The sequence below is a fragment of the Candoia aspera genome, chromosome 4 (genome assembly GCF_035149785.1).
Source record: "Candoia aspera isolate rCanAsp1 chromosome 4, rCanAsp1.hap2, whole genome shotgun sequence".
NCBI classification, from domain to species: domain Eukaryota; kingdom Metazoa; phylum Chordata; class Lepidosauria; order Squamata; family Boidae; genus Candoia; species Candoia aspera.
Genome location: NC_086156.1, coordinates 98,698,916 through 98,718,505, shown reverse-complemented (window position 1 = coordinate 98,718,505; position 19,590 = coordinate 98,698,916). Strand labels below are relative to the sequence as shown.

The following is a 19,590-nucleotide window of genomic DNA, read 5'->3' as shown; positions in this document are numbered from 1 at the left end:
CCAACTCAGTGCAATGTAGACTAGCCTCCTTATGGTGCACCCTAGGCAACATGACTTCTCACGGCGAAATAGTCTACACATCTGGCTGCTGGACCTCACAAGGATTTCCCAGCAAGAAAAGCAGCATGAACACCGAACTGCTATGCCATATGATTAAAAAAAATCCTTATAAATGAGGAACAGAGAACTGTCAGCTTTCAGAGGATGTTGGACTTCAATTTTCATCAGCCCTAACCAAAATGACCCTTAGGCAGAGATTACTGAATAACAAGCTTCAGAAAGGGGGGTGGGGTAAGTAAATCTTATCTTTTCTCTGCTACAGATGCTTATCCCATACATGTACAGGTAAAATGTGTTTAGTTTAGTTGTTTTAGATCTTGGCTCCTCTGCTGTCAAGAGTATTTATCTGCATTTTTAGTACTATCTGCATTCACTTTGGCCTGCTCTCCTCCAGGAAGTGGGATAGCTAAAATCACCCTCTTTGGAAAATCTTACTCCAGTGAGGGAAGGAGGGGGTGAGGAGTCCAAGGTTCCCTTGCACAGGGAAGAACTCTTGCGCTTTAAATGCATGGAGGGTACAGTCAAGTTTCTCATGCACTTTCCTTCTGGGTTTTTGAAAGGAAAAGCAGTGAGTGGTTTACTAGAAGGATGGATCTGTGTGGGTTCTGTTGACAAAGCTAAATGCAAAAAACCCACCCAACTTTAATTTTATTATGCAGTGAGCCATAAATATTGGTTGCAGGAGTTGCTTGCTCCACAGGAGGGCAGTAATGCCTCTCTCTCTCTCTCTCTCTCTCTCTCTCTCACACACACACACACACACACACACACCTCCTTTAGGGCTCCCACGTTCTGTCCATGCTATAAAACTCTCTGTTCCATCTTCCTCTCTCCAGCATAACCTCATTAGCCAGAGGAAACATCATTCTTCCTCATAAGTGACCATTCCCACCCAGCTCAAAGATAGGCTCTTCTCTATAGTGCTCTGCCTCTTTCACAGAAAGATCCACACTTCTTTTTTCTTTCTGTACAGGTGTGAAACACATACCTCTCCACTTCACTAGCACATGACCCATTCTATTACGAAAGCGCACACCTACACACTTGAGATAAGCCTTCCTATCATTCTACAACACAACCTTATTTAAATCGTTTAGCCTTGTTCTAATTTCCTTACATTCATTCACTTGCCTCCTCTGTGTATTTCATATGCTTGTGACATAATCTCTCCCTCCAGCTGCCTTGCTAAGAATCCACCATACAACATAAAGAGTCACCTGATCATCTTCTGGTACCTTGTATTAATGTATCTGTTGCAAAGATCAGAATCTTATAAATACAAAAAGCAAAGGAAGCCAGAGAAAGAAATCCAAAATCCACAACTGGACAGGCTCCAAAACATCAGAAGCAACAGTAAAGAATACAAATGCTTTCAAGTTTCCCACAGAGTGCAGAAGTGGGGAACTGATGGCCAACACCCCCTCAATTGTTTTTGTGTACAGGTAGTCCTTGTTAAGCAACAACAATTGGGACTGGAAGCTCCATCATTAAGCAAAGCGGTTGCTAAGTGAAACTGTGACTGTGCTTATGATTTTACTTCAGCTTTCCTTTGCTTTACAGACCTGTGAAGGTTGTAAATGCAAGGATTGGTTGTAAAGTTACTTTTTCATAACTGCAAATGGTCACTAAATGAGGCAGTCACTAAACAAGGACTACCTGAAGTAGAACCTACATCAGTCATAACATATTGAGGGTCAGAATATATCCATCTTCTCCTGCCAACCTCTGTTTTCAGGGTTTGCAATCCCATGACCCTCAAAGAATGCTTGACTCTCACTCCCAGTACTTCTTGACAGCTTGGCTACTTATTAGAAGTGGAGTAAGAGTTTCTTATATGAACTCTTGTGCATACATTCTTCCTCTCTGATACTCACACACTTACCACACACAAGCATGCAGATTTGTTCACTCACACAAGTACACTGTGCAAATCTTACAATTTTAGACTTTGGGCATGATGTATCTGTTTCTCATTCTATTTCGTGGGGCTCTTGATTGCTGTCCTTGAATTCCAATTGTTTGGACAGGTCCACGCAGATAGCCCACCACTATCATACACACATAATTTATGCTGGTTTTAACGTCCATCCTTTCTCCACACAAGGAGCCCTCCTACAGCATACTGTATATTTTGGGGAGATGATGGATACTGAAAATTCTCCAGTGAGATTCTCAACACAACCTTCTGGAAAGTTTGAGGAGCATGACAGCTGGAGGAAGAAGCCAAGCAATTCAGAATGGAAGTTGAAATGGCTGGAAGTTTGGGTTCTGGATGGATTTGCCTCTCTTCTCTAGCAAGATGACAGCTGTTCCTGTTGGTCCTTTTGTCACTGAGATCTAGATTGGGATGCCCAGTAGGGTTGGGGTACTATCGGTTTATATAACCCACCCCTCCATTCCTTATAGCATCTGTATCAAGGGAATTTCAAGATTTGTAGTCACAGACATCTGAACGCTTGTGAGAATGGATTGAATTCACAGACCCTTGAACTTTAGATGAGTATATACAGTGGAGTTATACGGGTCCTGGTACTCAATAGTGTTGCAGGAAGGGAAATATAGAATCTATCAAGATGGTATATACAGTCCACCTTTCTTTAAGGTGGACAAAGAGGAAGATCTACAGATGTTACTTTATGTCATGGCCCTGTGTACAAGGTTCTACATGACTTCCATGCTCACTTCAGAATGGATGTGGCTTTATGTTGAACTTGCAATTCATAGAACCTTTTGCCACATCTCCACACAACAGAGACACAGGCACACACCCCTCCACCCCTGCCTTTCTTTAGCCTTCTCTCTAACCCCACCTTTTCCTTCCTAGCTCCACCCCTCAGCCAGCAACATTTCAGCACCACGGACCGCGGACAGCTCCGTTGGAAAGAGCTTTTTTGAAAAAAGGCAACAATAATAAAAATTAAGCCGAAGACTCTGCTCTGCTCCACTTTAATTTTGCTTTCTCCTCACCCTGCTTTTTGATCTGTCCGGCACAACCGTCCCTTCTGCTGGGAAGGGGGAAAATGGGTAAGAAGCGCCCCTTTGGGACTTCGGTTTTCTGGGAAGATCTGCCGCGATCAAATGGGTGGGTTTCCCTGGGTTGAATTGTTTATTCAACCTCCACGTTTGGCGTTGCGAGGTAGAAATAATGCGTTTGTTGGTTTGGCACTTCCCAATCGGATCAAGGATGGAGGAAGAAAGGGAAGATCGGGAGATCACCGAACTCCTTCCCTGCAGGGGAGGACGATCCCTTGGAGCTCAGGAAACAAAGACAGGTGTTCTCCTCCATGAACAAGGCTAAGAGGGAGAAAAATCGTGGGTGGACTTCCAACTTGTGAGAGTACGGTTGCATGCATGCTTCCCTTGCACAAGCGATGCCAAGTGGAGAGGGTGCCTCACAGGGGCATCATCTCGGTGCCCAAGTGGAATCGGGCTTGCACTGAAGGGGGGGAGGGGCGCAGTTGAGAATTTGCAGCATCCAACTCTCCGGTTCTTCAATAGGGGCGACTATCTGAGTCCTGTTTCCTCTTTTTCTTTCTTTCTTTCTTTCTTTTTTCTATACAGCAACTCTGATTTCCTTTAAATTCTTTTTTAAAAATGTACTACATCCAGGGATATGTCTTCCCTGAGTTCAGAAAGGAAGTCAGCCAGCTGAAGAGGATAGATTTATATTGCTTGTTTGGTCATACGAGTGGGTGCCCATATAAAACAAGAGGAGTTTATTTAGGGATATTTTTACCATGGTGAAGTCTGAACTGAAGGGAGTTGTCTCTTACCAGCCATCAATAATTCAGATGGAAGCAAATTGTAGCTTTAAGGGTGGGGCATGACTTCTCTCTCTCTCTCTCTCTCTCTCCCCCACACACACCCCAAAAGCATGCTAATGAATCCAGCCAGCCCGCTGCCTCATTTCTAAGCAGGCCAGGCTTAATGCTAGGACCTGGTTTGGAAATATTCAGTGGAATTGTACAAGTGCATTTGAACATGTTGAGCTTGAATTCCTCACCTCATCACTGGACAATTTTATTGGGGAAGTATGAATGATTTCATTCCCCCACCTCTCCCCCTTTCTCCAAGGGGTTCAAAAAGGCTTGGGAGCCCCCCTTTCTATTTTTACACTGCAACAATGTAAGTAGATTAGGGTGGGAAAACGATGAGTGGCCACAGGTAAGTCCCAGTGAGCTTTATGATGGAGACAGAATTAGAATTCAGCTGGACGCATTAACCACACCACCCTGGCCTTCCGACTGCAGCTAGCCTTGCAAGGATCTGTGGATTGTTCATAATCCCTATTTCTCTTTCCAGCACTTAAAGATAGACTATTCCATTTTGTCAGTGCTCTCTTGCATATATATGCTTTTTGGCACACCTCCAGATATAATCAGCATTCTACAAAGGATGCTTAGGAGAATTTAATTTAAAGGGAGGAGGTCTCCAGAATTTTTTTTAGGTTTTTTTATCCCACCTTTATTATTTTTATAAATAACTCAAGGTGGGGAACATACCTAATACTCCTTCCTCCTCCTGTTTTCCGCACAACAACAACCCTGTGAGGGGAGCTGAGCTGAGAGAGAGTGACTGGCCCAAAGTCTCCCAGCCGGCTTTCAGGCCTATGGTAGGACTAGAATTCCCAGTCTCCTGGATTCTAGCCCGATGCCTTAACCACTAGACCAAACTGGCTCTATTTTAACTAAAATATACTTTTAGAATTATTGTGGCTGGGTTTGTTCCCTTTTGGCTTATCTTGTTGGGGAAGCTCAGCTATTATAGGCTTACTGCTTAACTTCTTGGGTGAACCCAGATGATTATGGGTTACTTAATAAACTTGTTTAAACAAACTATTTAGCACAATGTTTGGATCAATATTTTTTTAAAATGTATTGTGTTCCAATCCTACCTCCTTTAAGAGCTTTAGGCAGCTTTCAGGAAGATGTCTCTCACTTCATCCTCACTAACATCCTGTGAAGTATTTTGGGCTCATAGGCCCATAATCAAGGGACTGAACTTGAGACTTTCTGATCCAGCCTCTTAATCTTTCCACTACTCTGGGTCTGTGAATGACTTCCTGAAAGGGGGAGGGATACAGTACTATTAAAAACAGAGAACAGGATTTCCTAATCTGAATTCAGTGCTGAATGTGTCACAGGAGGCCTGAAGACTGAGCTGATCTATTGCCTGCAGAAATTCAACAGGTGAAGCTTCCCCCATTGTATCTGCATGTTAGTTTAACTTTGTGCCTTAGGCCCTACCGATAAAGTCATAGAAGGGCTACAGTATAAAGGTGATGGAAGATCTAGATTACCACTTGCTTCTTTGTCAAACTGGCTTTCCTGTTTTGCCTTAATAGTATGATATACAAAAATAAAGCAGACAAATCATTTCCAGTCAAGGTGATAAAGCAATGTAGGAAATCCTTTTGTATAAGGAAAGGGCTTCTGTGGTGTTGTCACTTGAGCCTGTTGCCCAGAAATGAACTATAGACTTTCTCTTATTAAGGAATGAGTTGACTCTGGAGACAGCAATTCACTAGCCACCCACTGGCTAGTGTGACTAGTGTGGCTAGTGGCTAGGGTTAGACCCAGAGTGACCCAGTGACAAGACAGCTGGGGTTTCAAACATGTTGCTTGGACCCTGATCTGTAAAATGGACAAGAACATATGAGGATGTGATCATACTGAACTCTTAGCCCATCACTTCTTAAGGCTAATAAGTTTTGATCACAGTTGAATGCATCCCATGAAGACGTCCATGAAAATGGCCTCAAGAGCAAAAGTTTTGTCTACACTGTGCATGGAGTACTGTCTGATAGATGGGAGCCCCTGCCCTCTTCCATTTTTGAGAGATCTTCCAGAGAGGGTTGGATGGAGAAATACAGACATTGCTTTAGCAAAGAGCAGATTGAAGTGTGCTAAGTGTGTGGATTTCCTTCCTCCTCCCTGCCAGGCTACATGAGGCTTGGATTGGTTGCCATGGTTTTCCTAAGGAGATGGACAGAGTTGTGTGAGCACTCCTACGTCATCAAGTTAGCTTCCCCATACTTGTCTCAGCATTTAGACAGCATGCTAGAGAGAAAGAGAAAAAATATTCATGTCTCATACTTCTATGGTTTGCTTAGAGCTGGATTCTTCCCAGATGGTCAATGTCTACCCACTAGTGGCCATTTTTGCAATACTTTTATGCTTAACTAAAGTGACCAAATCTGGGCTGCAAAAATCCCAATGACCACCAGAGAGCAGCAAACCCAACTTTTGCTGCCCTCTAGTGGTTATCTGAATTTTTGCAGTTACAGTAATCCTAGTTTAACTTCAGAGTTTGCTGCAAAATCTGAAGTGGCTTCCACAGAAGTGCAGAATTGTGTGAATTCAGAACTGTGCAAAGGGTAAGCTTAAGACAAGCCAGACAGTCTTCTGCTTTCTTTCACAGGATGTGACACATATGGCCCAACTTAATTTTTGAGCAAGCTTTTAGGATTAGATGGACCAGCAGTTTGAATTTAATCCAGAATTCATCCAAATTCAGTCAGAAATCCAGCTTTCAGTCCTTACTAATGTTGAGGCTGCAGTAAGAAGTCTGTGTATTGCCTCTACACGTGTATGAAGTCATTTTTTAAAATTTGCTTTCTGTTTCAACACACAACCAACTATGACATCTAGAATTTGAAGGCAGGCTGTGAAGGATTAATTGCATCTTTATTGCATGAAGGATTGCATGAAGGATTAAAGATGCAATTTCTAAAACTGGTTGAAAACCATCATGACAAATTTGATAAATAAATGATAAATAAATAAAATAAATGAATGAATGCAAGAGCAGATGATAGACAGAGACACAGATAGGGACATATTCATTCATTTGCTAAGTGGCAGAGCTACTTGGCTATTTTAGATGTGTTGTGACTATCTAAAGGCTCACACTCTGTGTGTGTGTGTGTACTAAAAAGCAGTAGGAAATTGCACCCTGCTGGTTTGCTGATGAATTTAAATAGAGCACTGCCCAGAGCAGTGTTTCTCAACCTTGGCAACCTTAAGTTGTGTGGACTTCAACTTAATGTGGAATTCTGGGGGTTGAAGTCCATACAACTTAAGGTTGCCAAGGTTGAGAAACACTGGTCCAGAGGCTCTCTGAGTGCCACAAGTAAGATAAGAGGTGCGAATGCTCTTTCTCAGGCCATGAGTTGCTGTGGAAGCTGTTAGGTAGATTTCAGGTGCTTTCTCTAAAAAGAAATGGATCTGGTAACTGGGCCTGCTACCCAGCAGGTGACTGGGCTAGAATAGAGAGGAGGTTGATGCTACACAGAATTCTTGCATTGATTGCTGGAGGAAGAAATGGCACAGGGAAGGTTAACAGAGAAGAGCTTAACTCCCATCCAAGCAGTTGTTCTTAAGGATCTTTGGGGATTATGTATTTAATCATGTTCCCAAGCCTAATCATATGCACGCATGGGGCATAGTATGCATCTAGGAGTTTAAAGAACTCCCTTACTCTCATACACACATCATTTTCCTTCTAAATGAGGTTGCTGAAAAAGGAGACTGGGCAGGTGCAGGAGAAACTAGGAGTGGATTATAAAAGAATTTCTGAGCTAGACGATTTGTGTTCAGCTTGCATAGGCCATTATTTCATAGGTGGGTGTCATAATTCTGGCCAAAAATAAAGCTGATCCAGGAAGCTAGAAGCCTTCGGTTTCTGTTTTCAGTACCAACAGACTAATGGCGGCACAATCTTTCATGCGCCCACCTTGTTTGGTTGTTTTCACTGCAGTAGAATAACACTCTTACCCCTCTGGAAGCTGTTAAAACTTTTAGGACATGCGTTGCAAGGTATGGTTAAGAGAGTAACATTTTCTGCACCAATCTGGAAGCAACACCCACTGGATTCAACATGGTTTGCTTCTATGTAAGTGTCAGAAAGAGTCTGGTGGTGCCTATTCCGACTAACAAATCTTATTAAAAGGCATAAGCTCAGCTGTTGCTCATGAAAGCTTGTGCTCCCTAATAAGATTTGTTAGCTGAAAAAGGTGCTATCAAGCTCCTCCTGATTTTTGGCTGCTATAGACTAACATAACTCTCCTCTTCCAATGTCTGAGTGTAAGACAGAATGTTAAATACTGTAAGACGTTTACATTGTTGGTTGTGATCTACAGGTGAGCAAATATTTTGGTGGCCAGGGCCACACTTAAGTGATTTGGAGGGGAATGCAGTAGGTGGAGCTGGAATTATCTGTATTGGGAAGGTGGAGTTCTTAAAGTGTGCTAAGTTTTTAAACTGTGTTAAGTCTATGTTGGGGTTTAAACTACAATGTTTGGAAATCTCTACCTTAAAATGGCATGAAATCATGTTGCTAATTTTTGGCAGTTGTGGTTGGAGAGGATCACCAATTATAGCTTACTGTAGAGAACATAGGCACTATATGTGAATTCAGTTCATTGGAATGGAGGAAGTCAGTTTATTAACCATCATTATACATACATGAGAGTCTAGGGTAATGTCCACATGAACTTTGTCTTTATTGTCTGTATGCTCAACATCTATGCTCAATATTCCTTCCACGACTGAAGTGGAAATGGGATTCTTCAGACAGTGGCCTGGCTAAGACTTACTAAGTATCAGGAAGATGGTTGCCTTGGGTGATTTCTGACCAGATCTTTGGACTTTGCTGGGAAGGAAACAACATGCATAACCAGGTTTAGTGGCTCCTCACTAAATTCATGTCTGAAGAACTATCCGTGTATTGAGTTTATCCCTAAGGTTTGGTTCAGCTGTTCTCACAGAAAAAAAGTTTCCCAAATTGATCAATGGAATTGTCTCACAGGCAGCAATGAGGTTATTATCTAATTTGGCAGCTTTCCTGCAACCTTTACATGGACCATGTATCACTGTTTTATTATATGTGTCTTGGCCAGCTTCAATCGCCTTTTCTTTCATTTCAAAATTAATCATGGTGAAAGATCTGGTTTGTACCGCACATTAAGGCACGCTTAGGGTTCACCAGAAGTCCATGCCATAGATGACAGGGTAGACCATTCCTGACAAAGGTTTGTTTGTCTCTCTGAACAAGAACAGATATCCCTAAATTAGCCATTAGGATTGGATCTGGATAACGTGACCAACAATGGTTAAGATAAGCTAACCAAAACCAAGGCTTAAATACAGCTTATGGTTAAGGCACTTCTCCTGCATTTCTAACCCACTTTCACCACTGCTGCTGTAATTTGGCTGTCAGCCCAAAATATTTTTCTCTATTCATCAGTTTAACGAAGTGCATGTTTCTTCCATTGGGTGGAAATGGAAAGCCATTTGCTTTCTCTCTCTCTACCTATGTTTGGGAACGCAAAATACTTGCAGTATCTTTGGACAGATAGAGCAGGCTATTTATCATATCTTTATTCCCTGTGTGTAATGATTGCCTATCCTAAAATGGCATGTGAAACGTTACGATGTACAGTGCATATTGAAACAGTGAACACGACACTGTGTAGATCCTTATACTTCTTGATGTCCCCAGTGGGCTCCAGCGGGCAAAGCATTGCTAAAGCTGCATTTGTTAAGCTCACAATATAAGTAATTTTGATGTGGCTAATTTGCCACATTCCTACTATGAAAAATCAACTTCCAGAATTCACTGCTCTATGGCTAGGCAACTATCAGTAGCTATTATATATGGACATTGGATGGATCACCCCACCCCATGTACACTCTACACCAGTGTTTCTCAACCTTGGCAACTTTAAGATAAGTGGACTTGAAGTTGAAGTCATGTATCTTAAAGTTGCCAAGGTTGAGAAACACTGCTCTACACAGAAGTAGTGTATTTCTGAGAATCACACACAGAAGAAGCCCATATCTGGATTCTCTGGAGGCATTTGGCCACAAAGAGAAATTGGAGACTAGTTGACTGCATTTTAGTTGATTAAATGATTACATTTGCAAAAAAAAAAAGTGCATATGAATAAAAGAATGTGCATAAGGAAAAGATACTTTCTTGGTTTTAGATAATGCTTTCATGGACCATGGAAGTTGCCATCATAGCATTTCCTCCTCTTAAAGAAAGTCACCCACATTTTTTTCCTTTTATGGGGAATATATGTTATACAACTAAGGAAGTAAATTAAAGAGCCCCAAACTGATATTCTGCATAACAATACATAGACACAAAGTTTGATCTAATTGTTTCCACCATCCTTATGTTTTGCATCCTCACAAAGGATTCAGGATTATTTTAGCTATTGAAAAGAAGTTTGGAAAAAATGTTAAGATATATTTTTAATATCTTAGCATTCAGAATATTAAGGAATAGGTCTATGTAATGCTCTGGATTTGAATCCAAAAAGGTGCTTTGCAACTCACAAATGTCAGCAACTCTTTAAAGCAGCTGTACCTTTTCTTGGGATTGCAAGTTAGCTACATAACCTTGGGAAGAGACACAGTTGCCTTAAAGAGTTGCAGTTAGAGGATACATTTGTATTCTTGCATACTCTGGAGCAACTTCTCCGAAATGTTTCCAAAGCACTCTATGGCCCTCTTAAGACAGTCCTCCTTATTGATAAGTTCTTTTCTTAATGCTAAAGAAGAAATGTATTTGGCTCTGAAACGTATCGGAAGGGTAATATAGTGTTAAGATTTAAATATGGATTACATTTTCCTGTGCAGTTAAATATACAGTATATAAATCTGTATTCATATCAATTTTTTGTAAGACCGGTTTGGTTTTATTGTATACCACCCAGAGCCACTTTGGGTAAGGTATGGGGCCATATAAATTTGACAAAATTAAGCAAACAAACAAATATAAAAGACTGAGGAAAGCTTTATGACACTGATTGTTTCTTAGGAATTGATAGATTATTTTTATTAATTGCTGTGTTTTTAATGTGCAAAAGTGGAGATTTTACCATTAAAATAATTGCATATATTATGTTCTCTTCCAACTATGCGAGAAACTTTTCGGTGGATCCTAAGTTGTTTTAAACTATGAGATTAAGCATTGCATTGCTAATAAGTACATAATAGTCAACTAACAATTTATCCCCTTACAGTTTGTCTCATAGATCGGATTAGCTCTCCAACCTGCATCATGGTAGGGTGGCCCTCCAGCATGAATAAGAAGTTAGTGTGCTATAGGTGCTGCAGAATTCCAGATAGCCATGAGATGGCACTAAAGCATTTGAGATTTTTGTCAGCCTTGGTTGCCATCTAGTGGCCCTCTGGGTTTCTGCAGCCCATATGATTGTTTGGGCTGGAGATACAAAGGGGTTGCAATGAAATCAATTCTTCTTCCTGCCTTCTGTAGTGAAAAAAAGTGGGCCTGAGCCAGCCAGCCCACAAATGATTAGAGCAGCTAATCTAAAGACATCTATCTTTCCACTGAGGAAGAAGAAACATAATGAGCCCAGATTTTGCTATGCACTTGGCTAGCCCATTCTTTTCTTTATTCACAATTTATGATTTTATTTTTTTTAAAATCACACTGCCTTCCCTCCTTAGTTGAAAACAATGCTCTGGACAACTTTCTGGAGAGGATCAGGATAGTTTTGAAGTAGGTGAGTAAATTTCAGGCTTGAAGGGACAGAAACCTCTCACAAAGGAAAGGTAGGACAAATTGGGCTACTAAATTGGTTCCCACCAGCAATTTTCAAAAATTCTTTAAAAACGTGGATGACGAGCTGTTTCCTAATATCAGTTCTAACAGGAGAAGATAGCTCTGCCAATCCAGAAGAAAGCTTGTGAATCTCCATCCTTCCCTAATGAACAGATACAGTACCACCACCAATGCCTGCTTTCCCACTTCTGTCTCCTACCAAGGACATTTTGCCCTATTCTGCTTGTCCTCAAACTGACAGTGCTGTAAATAACAGCTGAGCAAATGGGAAGAGAGGCAGAGAGGTTAAGCTGCCAGAAATAGCCCCCGAGGTTGAAAAGATGTCTCTGAGAACTCTGCAGAAAAGAATGGTGTCACTGTGCATTCATCCAGGAAACCAGATGGGGGGAAATGTGTAGAGGGGAAATGGGTGATTTCAGGACATAGTACCAATCACGGAGGACCTGGAAATCTTTGTAGTGGTTTTGAAACCTCAGCTCAGTAATTTGGCAGATTTGGCTCTTTAAACTGGTGTTGGGGAAATGCAGAGTTGGCCTAACATGGGATGAATCTAGCAGAAGGTTGTACTCAAATGGCCTGAATAACTCCTTCCCATTCTACAACTCTATTATTGATGTAGTAAATGTACTATATATTAATAAAATAGACACCCTAAGCATAGTCTTCATATGCTAATTTAGGCTGTACGTGGGGAATGTAATTTGCAAGCACTCCTCGGGATCAATTACAACAAAATTCCTATGAATAGAACATGAGGACACCAATGAGCAGGCCGAACTAAAACCTTTCTCCTTCGTTCACTATCTTTGCTTTCATGGAGAACTTAAAGGTTTTTTTTTCCTCCTTTCCATCTGAAACAATACAATCCATATGTCTGGGTTCAGCCTCATCCATGAGCAAGCGTCCATTTTATGTTATAAGCTTAGAAAGCAATTTAGCAAACCAAACCAAACTACAAACACATTCTTAGAAGGGTGTCCAGGCAGATGAAGCATGGGCACGACTTAATTCCTAAAAAGAGAAATGCTAAGATTTGTATCTATTTGGGAGCCACATCATTTGTTCACAAAGGAAGTAGCGTCTGCATGTTGCAGTTCTAACACGGTGAGAAGATTGAATACTTGCTTAAAGTCTTCTTCTAGTCAAGACCCAAGTCCTGCTGACTTCAGAGCCATGTTCATGCAGTTTTCTTTGCAACAGTATGACGTGGTTTGCTACTGTCTTCTTCAGGGATGTTTTTCTGACTTCCCATTCTAGCCTACAGATCTGGTAGTCTCCCATCCATGTATGACCCACGTTTAACCCTGCGTAGCTTCTAAACTGAAGCAAGTACCACCAGATGTTGTGACCTGCTGAGACATGATCAGAGGGGCATTTATACAACGTTTCAGATTACAGAATGATAGGTGGGCTACTTTGTCACAGCAAAAGCAGCAAAGAAACCTGTGGAGATGAACATATTTACAATGCATAAGCCTTTGTAGACCATAGCCCACTTCATTAGTTACATGGAATGTTTTTATATATGTATATCCATAGCTGAGTGGGAGGACAACAGTAAACAGTGAGCTCAAAGGGAGATAAAATGTTGAAAGTATAAATGATGATAATTGTCTTATTAATAGTAGCATTCACCAAACAGCATGTATCAGTGAGCTGACCTAACAAGCACTGCTTGATTTTAAGAATTTGTTCCTGTTCCAGCCTCCAAGTACAAAGCTGATGTTTTTCCTTTCTTTGGAGAAGTAAATTACCAAAGATGGAAAGAGTTAGAAGGTATAATTAAAGAAAGAAAAAATAATTCTATGAGTTAAAGATTACTGTCCAGCAGAAGCCATAAAGGATGTTTATTTCTGGTTACAACATTGCCTGCACTGCAATAAAAGAATGGCTCTTCTGATGGAGAACCTTTCATTTTGGAATAGGGAAATGCCTGGCTTGATTTTTTGTAGCTCTAATTTCTCATCATCTCACCCAAGATGAGGGAGGGGGACTGTTACTCAACTCTACAGATCCCCACCATAAGTTCTTACTCTTCCCAGGAGGTCCCCAGCTGATTTTAATTCTGAGCCAACAGTTCTTCATAGGAAAATGTTTCTTTCTACTTGAGATATGGCAACAATGAGCATCTGTACCTGACACAGTAAGCTAAATTTTAGTTCAGCTCATTTTTCATCCAAGCCCAGAGAGCAATTTAAACATAGATCACACTGTGGTTAAGGAGAAGTAGCTTGACCCCAATTTCTAACTATGTCTTGTTGTAGCTTAGCTTAACTTTACAATAATTCAGCAAGTCATGTGAAGATGGAATAGCTAACTTATAATTGTCACTTCTGACTCTTCATGACTTGATGGACATCATTTTGCTAAGGTTGTCTGTCACTGGCTGCTTTGTCCTTCTGTTTGGGTCATCCATGATCTATTTTTCAATAGACTTTGATTTTTCCACATATCAAGCTTTTCTCTTATTACTTTTGCCTTCACATTATGTGTCCCAAACATCCACCCTTTAGCTTTGTTAGTAATGCTTCCAATGAGCAGTCTTTATTTCATCTAGTAGTTCATAACTACTACAAACTGGTTAGGTTTCATCTACTCACTCATCTAGTACTCCATACATTTAATTTATGGTTAAGCTGCCATTATTCCTCCAGAAATACCAAATGAACCAAGTAGAAGTGACTGCCAAGTAGGCTGCTGCAGCATGGACTCTGCTGCTCCTGTCTTGTTCTTCACCATGTCCCTTACATGTGTTTATGGGGGTGGGGGGTGCCTTTCAGAATAAGGCAGGCCTTCTCCCACTCAGTGCATATAGGTCCCAATTTTAATTGGGTCACCGCATTTGGTTATGTTTTTAATTCAAGTGTTAAAACTACAATAGCCAAGAAGTGCTGGGTGATCAAGCACTGAACAATTTGTGGGGATACCTGGGGCAGGGAGGAAGTGGGCTGTTAAAATGCAGCTGTCTATAACTAGCTATGCTCTCTAGCGCATGTGTATTATATGAGTCTGTCAACCATGATTACAACTGAGCTTGGCTTAGCATCTCATACAAATATGCTCTTTCAGAAATACAGCCTCAGCTCTGAAGATGTGTAATGTAGCCATTTTAATAAAGCTAAGCAGGACACACCAATTAGGATTTCTGGATTGAAAATTGCCTGGGAACCCCATATATTTTTCCCTCAGCTTTCCATGGAAAGGTGAAACATTAATGCAAAACCTAGATAAGGGAAATTGCATTTCTGGGTAAGAGGGCTGTTTAGTCATTTCAGATGAGTCATCTTCATAGCATTCACAATGGCATCCATGAAATTCTTTGGTGGTCTGATCTCCATCCCAGGTCTGACCAAACTATGCTTGCTAGGCTACAGAAAAGCTGCAGCTTCATAGATATTCAGACATTCAGTGGTGAGCCAAGTACTGCTTGTTTCCCACCACCACCACCACCACAGGAATCCTATTTTGTGTCCCACAGCTTAGGATCTTAAATACTGATTTGAATGATTTGAGTTCTGCCAACCTCTATTTAAACTGTGTGGAGTGGGTGAGGAAGAGGCAGAATGAGTGCAGTAGGAGGAGGGGCTGTATTTATAGGTCTATTATGGGATAGTGGCTGAAAAGAAGAGAAGAAGTAGCAAATATCGTGTGTGGGATTTATAGACCTGCAGTATTATGAGATGTATATGTATATAGCCAGGCAGTTTTCTAGGCAATCTATACAAAAGTGATTTGCCACAGCCTTCTTCAAGGATCTTTTGTTGACTTTCCAGTCTAGCTGACAATGCTGGTGGTCTTCCATCCCAATGCTTTAAAAGAGTGTGTTCACAGGCACACAACTACCTACAGATGAACACCCTCAACTGGCAGATATCTCTTTGGACCCTTCTCTTTCTTTCTCTGACAAACCAAAATACTATTTAAAGTAAAATTTGACCTGTTCAGATGCACCAGCTGTGAACAATGATGGAGTTTTTAAAGGTTAATAAAAGAACTCCAAAAAGCTAACAGCAATCTTGCAGAGTAGAAGCATGAAACAAAAGAGAACTCGCACATTAAGCTTAACTACGTTCAGAAATAAGTTCAGTCTTCACATAGTAGTTAGATGAAGAAAAATAGAGATAGCTTACTTTTATTCAGTAGATCTGGATACAGACAGATTCATAGTAGAAAGCATTTAATCATCACTGGTTCTTTGTAGACACATTTCTATGGAAATAGAAATGTCTGTGTGCAAAGTGAGATGGAAAAGGATGAGAGCTGCATTCTGCAGCACCTCCTGCTTGCAGGTCTGCCAGAAGAGTAATGGAGATTGTTAATTCCCAAGCCCAAGGAGGAGGAGGAAGACCCATGTGTCATCCCACAAGCACAATAGAGATGCGTTTACTAGAAATACCCCCTTATGCTTATGAGACAATGCTGAGTTGACCCCTGATAATTCCAACAAACAATACTATGTATACCCATTGGAACAAAATCCATACTGTTGCTGTAATTTAAATAAAGTCACCATTTTACTTATTCCAATTATGATAACATAAATCATGGATCTGTATTCCTAAAGCTGTTCTAAAACCCTATTGAATTAGAACAATGTTTTATGTATTCATTTTACATCATTTCTATTCTGCCCCTATGGACCTGGAGTAGCTTTTCTTTTTCTTTGTCAGAGAGAAATCTCCTTCTGTCTCCATCCCGCATTCATGCATACTGATGTTACCGATCTTCTTGACATTTTATAATATAGTGTGTTAACTCTGGGTCTGTGCACTTAGGGAATGTGATCAAGAGGGATGTTAAAGGCAGTCCTTCTCTGGAATAGTATCCCCTGGAGCTCAGACTGTGTTTGGGGTGTGTGGTAAAGCTATTAAAACTTGGCTATTTTAGCAAGCCTTTGGGATCTGAATGGTGGGATGGTTCCTTCCTTAGAGTGGGAATGCTTGCAGGTTAGGGCATTTTCTGGCAGGTTTTTTTTTTTTTTGGTGTGTGTGTGTGTTAAATATTAATGTGGTTGTATTGTTGTTATGATTTTGTATCTTTTTAACCTGATTACTGAATAAGATGTATGAGCCTCTCAGAGCTACTTGTTGAATGTATCAACTGGTAAGCCTAATTAAAATTAAATAAAATAATTAAACTCTTGCTGGGCACAGTGGCCCAGCATAAGGGGAAGGACCAGAATAACATGGCACATTCTGCTAAGTAATGATTTGCTAACCCATGCTTTGATTAAACAAAACACAATTGTCTGGATTCATCACATTATACCTTATCATGGCGTGAATCTAATTTCTTGGGTTACAGTACCACAAATAAGTGTTTCTTAATTCCTTCTGTTTTCCCTCTAATCACATCAATGTACTACTACTGGGATTTGTTAAGCTAGAGGTCTCAGCTATATTTCAAGTGCAGAGCTGGCTTCATTTCTGCCTAGGTTTGTCATATTCTGCAGACCAAGATTATAGGTACAGCTTACATCTGTTTCAGGTGTAATGGGAAACTTGGGTTTAGCGGATCCTGAACATTTTATGGCATACCACATGAAAAAAAAGGAGGAAGAGCACGTGGGCAAATTCTTCATCTCAAGATTTCTCTTATTGGGAGGATTTTGAGCTTGTTTCTCCTAAACTGGGCCATGTGTCTCCTACACAAGGACATTGTTCCTGCACATAGCAACAGCATTATTCTCACTCTCACTTTTATGTATTCAGGCACACCCTTTAACTTAGCAGCACCTGTTTTCTCAGCCATTGTTCCCCCACTGGAAGCTATAATCCTTTGGACACTGGAAGGCTGTCCCAGAGATCATAAAAACTTTAAAAATTCTGCTGTCTAAGGTCAGAGAGAATGCCCCAACCTCAGGGGGAAAGACATGTGTGGAAAACATCCTTTCCTTCCCTTCCCTTCCCTGGGAATGCTAAGGGGAATCAAAAGAGAGAATCCCGGGTTTGGCCAAATGATCAGTTGGAAAGGGTTATGGATCCAAAATTGTTATGGAACTACTGCATAAACAACTTCTTGTCCTTCAGCCTCTCCCTCCACCCAATGGGAAGAGTTTCCATTAAAAAAAAGATCCTTTGCTAACAAGAAAATGAAAGGAAAGTCTTTCACATTATTTGGAAGCATCAACAATGGAGCTCTCAGGAAATACATCTTGTCAGTGTTTCATTATTCAGTTAGTGACTTTGAGTTTGTCTGGGTTTTTTTTTTCCTATATGAAGCAGGGTGTAACATGTAAAAACAATCCTATCTGCAAAAGTAAGTAAATAAATGGACCAGCAGCACCTGCAGTCAATGCTGACAGCAGAGTGAGTATGGCAGGCAATTGGTGCTGAGAGTCAGATCAAGGAATCAACTCAGATTTGACTTTTCCATCCTTCCTCCACAGGCTCCTTTTTAACACTAGGTGGAATTGGGGGCTGGGGGTAGGATGCTAGGCAAAATGGAAGCCAGATGCCTCAAGTTCAACCATTGCGGACACATTTACAGTTGTAAAGGAGCAACGGTTAGGGCAAGTGGGTTTGCACAGAAGAGATTTTTCTTTGTAGTGTTTATTATAAGGTCCTGAGTCCGTCCTGGCCTACTTGGCAGTAGATGAATGTGGCTGTCCAAGAAGAAGAAATGGATCTGTCCATTTGATTGGTTGAAATGGAGACAAGCCTGCACTGTGGATAATCTGAAATAGCTGTCCCCTTGAGTTTTCTGGTCCTTTGCACCCAGATCTGTTGTCCCTTGTTAATTATTCAGAGTGGAAATCATGCCCAGGCTAAAGGTGTCCAGAGGAGGTGGGGAGGGGGTGGAGAGGGAGAGAGAGGGATGCAAAAGAGAGAGAGAATGACTTTCTGAGCAATTTGCCAAAACCAGAAGCAGAGGGCTACTACTAAATTAACGGTGGAAGTGGTATGGTCAGGAGCTAGAGTACGTGCTTTGGAAGGAAACAGAGTCAAAAGAGTTAAAGGAGATGGTGGATGTGGTGGATTTGTAGGATTTTGAGGAGGAGGAGGAGGAGGAGGGTAGGAGAGAGAATCAAGGAGAGGAATTTGGTTCTCCAGTTAAGTGAGTATTGTACAACCCCAGTCAGACTAGGTGGTGCCTCTGTCCGAGATCCTGAAACCCCAAGCACTGTCCCCTGCCGTCATTATTTGAAGGAGCTTCCCCACCACCTGGGACTGTGGGTCCCACCTTCTTGCCTCATGAAGTTGCTGCCATCCTGTTTGTCAAATGTCCAGAGAGATGTTGCATCCAATTAGCAGCTGCTTCATCTTGTAAATCGGAGAGTCCTGGCAGTTGCAGCTTCCTTTCTTCCATCATTCCTTCCCCCCATTCTGGCAGCCCTCCAAAGCTCTCCTGAGGTGCGCTGGCTTGCCATATGAGAGAGAAGCTATGCAAAAGGGGTGTGTTTGAGAGCGTGTGTGCAAGAGAAAGCAGGAAACCACAATCGGGGCACTGTAGCCCTACCACGCATGCTCTCGTGGGGAAAAAAAACAGCCATCATTCAAACAAATATTATTTATTTCCCCATTTTTATGCAGGCATTTTGTTTTGCATTCAGCCCCTCCCTCAATTTCACACTCTAGGATAATTTTGCAGGCAAATCTGGGAGAAGTCTGCAATATCAGAGAACCAATGAACTGTTTTATTTTTGTTGCTTTATCCGTGTTGTTTTTTTTATGTAACTAAAGCTGTCCCTACCATAACAGTGGACCCCCACTATTATATTACAGTATTCCTCCAAATATCTTTGTAAAGCACGCTCTTCGTTGCATTGTCACCTCCCTGGCACAAATCTCAGATTCCTCTTAGCTCTGCTAAACAGATGCTGCTTAATCTGATGCTCCTTTAGAGTAAAACAGAGATTTTGGCTTCGCTTTCACTAAAGTGAGAAAGGTGCAAAATGCTTCTGGGTTCTATATAGCAGAACACCACCTCTTTCCC

The 19,590-nt window shown here is 41.2% G+C and overlaps 1 protein-coding gene across 1 annotated transcript in view; it reads left to right on the top strand.

Annotated features, from left to right (window-relative positions):
• Positions 1-3,002: 3,002 nt before the first annotated feature.
• SYT5 (synaptotagmin 5) overlaps positions 3,003-19,590 on the top strand; it is a 36,954-nt gene continuing 20,366 nt past the window's right edge. Inside the window, exon 1 of the mRNA XM_063301167.1 lies at positions 3,003-3,084. Within this exon, the coding sequence (XP_063157237.1) occupies positions 3,081-3,084 (4 nt within the window). The 5' untranslated portion in view covers positions 3,003-3,080. The remainder of the gene's footprint in view (positions 3,085-19,590) is intronic.